Raw genomic sequence first — 2,459 nt, forward strand, 5'->3', positions numbered from 1 at the left:
TTATTTTGTTATTTGTATTTTTGTTGCTTTCAACACTTTGTTGTCTCCGAAGCATATAACTTCTTAACATGTAGCATTGACTAGGGCATGAAAGTAATTCTTAGAAGTATTGGTTGTAATGGGATATTATCTGAATATAATTATCTGTACTCTCCAGAAATATATGGGTGGTTTTTAAATGAATTTTTTAAAAATTCTGAAAGGAGTAAAAATTCTATGTTTTAAAGAAGTCTATAAAGTATCAAGAGTATATATTTTATTCTTTTTATTTTTAAATTTTAATTTTTCATTATTTTTATTTCTTAGTATGAGGAGTATTTTGAAAAGAGACGTATTTTACAGGGCAAAAGTTTTCATTTATTTTGCTTTAATACTGCATCTTTGATTTCTTTTCTACTAAATGTCATACTAATTTTTCTTCTCTGTAGGTGAAAAGGGGACAGGGAAATCAACTCAGAAGCCATTACATTATAAGAGTTGTCTGTTTCACAGAGTTGTCAAGGATTTTATGGTTCAAGGTGGTGACTTCAGTGAAGGTCAGACTTTTAAAAAAATCATGTATTCTTTTGTTAAGTATCATAGATCTCAAAGTTATACAAGTCCCTTGTCTTAGTCCAGTTTTCTTCTCACTCCATTTAGTCTTTCATCAAACAATTAGGAGTACTCACGGAAATATATAAAAAAAGGAAGCACATAAAAAATAATTTCACCTTTGATGCATGAAATTAATTTCAGAAATTTGCTTCTGGATACCAAAACAAAACACTATGTTTATCTCTTAGTAATCTATCAGTGTTATGTGTTTGATTTTGTCACAACTAGTAATCCTTACTACAATATAATTTTTACCTATACTTTTTTATTGTAAAAACACTGGAACTGTATTTTTGAAGACACTTTGGAAAAAAGTCATTAATTCCTGTTAAAAGACCTGGATAAGTATCTTTAGCATCTGAAAGTTCTTTTTTCCATGTATATTAATAGTCTTTGTCATATTTATAACATATCTTTTATGATTTAGTATGATCCTTTGAGTATTGTTGATTCAGAATCATTTGAGCATCTACTTTTTAAGAAGTATATTGTTTAGGTAGCACCTCTGAGGAGCTCACTTTCTTGAGAGTATTAAGAGTTTGTGTTTTTCGTTCTTAGGAAATGGACGAGGAGGGGAATCTATATATGGAGGATTTTTTGAAGGTAAAAATGTTTACATTTAAATTATGTTTTTAATGTTTTTTTTCCTGTTTATTTGATTATTCTCTATTGACTCAATAAGATTATTCATTAAACAGTGTGTTAATATCCAGCTACCTTCAATGAATCTGAAGGTTAATTTTCTTGTGAAAAATTTTATGTTTGTATACCTTTTATGGTGATGGATTTTTTTTATTTTGGGGATGTTTGTACAGCATACTATTTGAAAGAGTTTAGTTGTAGTGCTAAAATAGGAACTTTTATAGCTCAATCTTAACCTTCATTAAAGGAGACCCAGCAATATTTCTTAGTAACAATAACCAAAATTTTCCAATGAAAATCTTAAAAAATCTCTTTGATATTCTAAAATTTGGTTATAATGTTTTCCCCAAATTTAAGTTTTCTCTCTGGAATTTTTATTTTTTTTGGTCCCCTTTTTTTTTTTTTTTTTTTTTTTTAGCCACTCAAATTTAGCAGTGGGAGGTTGGATACCAACTTTAGTAACACTAATGTTAGTAAGTTCTGATAACTCACTACCATCGGACCAGCCAAGCCTCGCATTTTAATCAGAACTCTCATTTTCGTTTTCCAGAAGCAAAGGAATTAGATCAGTTGTCCCCGGGTTTCTTGTTTGTTTTTTTGGGGGGGGGTTTTGATTGTTGTTTTTCTTTTCCTCCTATTTAAAGGTAATCTGTTGAGTTCACTAATCATACAGACTTCATACAATTTTCTATTTGGGCTGGTAATCTGTAGTTGGTTTATAGAACAGAAATTTGATTACATAATAATGGTTAAGACTTAGCTTTCAAGTCTTTTCTATTTGCCTCACAAAATGCAATCTAATCTCTAAAATGAAAGCACTAATAATCCACGTGATTTACCTCATAGAAATAAATACCAAAATAAATTCAAGCTACATTTCTAGTTAAATTCCACAGAATAATTTTTCCAGAAATTTGTGAAAAATCTTTGCTGTTTTAGTCTGCTTCTCTGAAATTGTATTTTACTCATAGATTGCAGTCTTGGAGCCATGGGAATAAAGGTTCAGCGTCCTCGATGTTTTTTTGACATTGCCATTAACAATCAACCTGGTAAGAATATTAGTTAACATTTATAAAGAAGTATTTAATATTTTAAATTAATAAAAAAATTTAAATGAATTACCTTCTTTTTCAGCTGGAAGAGTGGTCTTTGAATTATTTTCGGATGTGTGCCCCAAAACATGTGAGATACTTAGGCTCCTAACCGGATAAGTTAGTAGTGGT

General features: G+C 29.5%; 1 protein-coding gene across 1 annotated transcript in view; it reads left to right on the forward strand.

The window, feature by feature from the left end:
- Positions 1-415: 415 nt before the first annotated feature.
- Positions 416-2,459, forward strand: part of PPIG (peptidylprolyl isomerase G (cyclophilin G)) — a gene marked incomplete at its 5' end in the record, with an annotated part of 47,203 nt that continues 45,159 nt past the window's right edge. Inside the window, 2 exons of the mRNA XM_012650677.1 lie at positions 416-536; positions 1,153-1,197. Of these exons, the coding sequence (XP_012506131.1) occupies positions 416-536; positions 1,153-1,197 (166 nt within the window). The remainder of the gene's footprint in view (positions 537-1,152; positions 1,198-2,459) is intronic.

This window comes from Propithecus coquereli, unplaced genomic scaffold (genome assembly GCF_000956105.1).
Source record: "Propithecus coquereli isolate 6110/MARCELLA unplaced genomic scaffold, Pcoq_1.0 Scaffold34, whole genome shotgun sequence".
Lineage (NCBI taxonomy): Eukaryota > Metazoa > Chordata > Mammalia > Primates > Indriidae > Propithecus > Propithecus coquereli.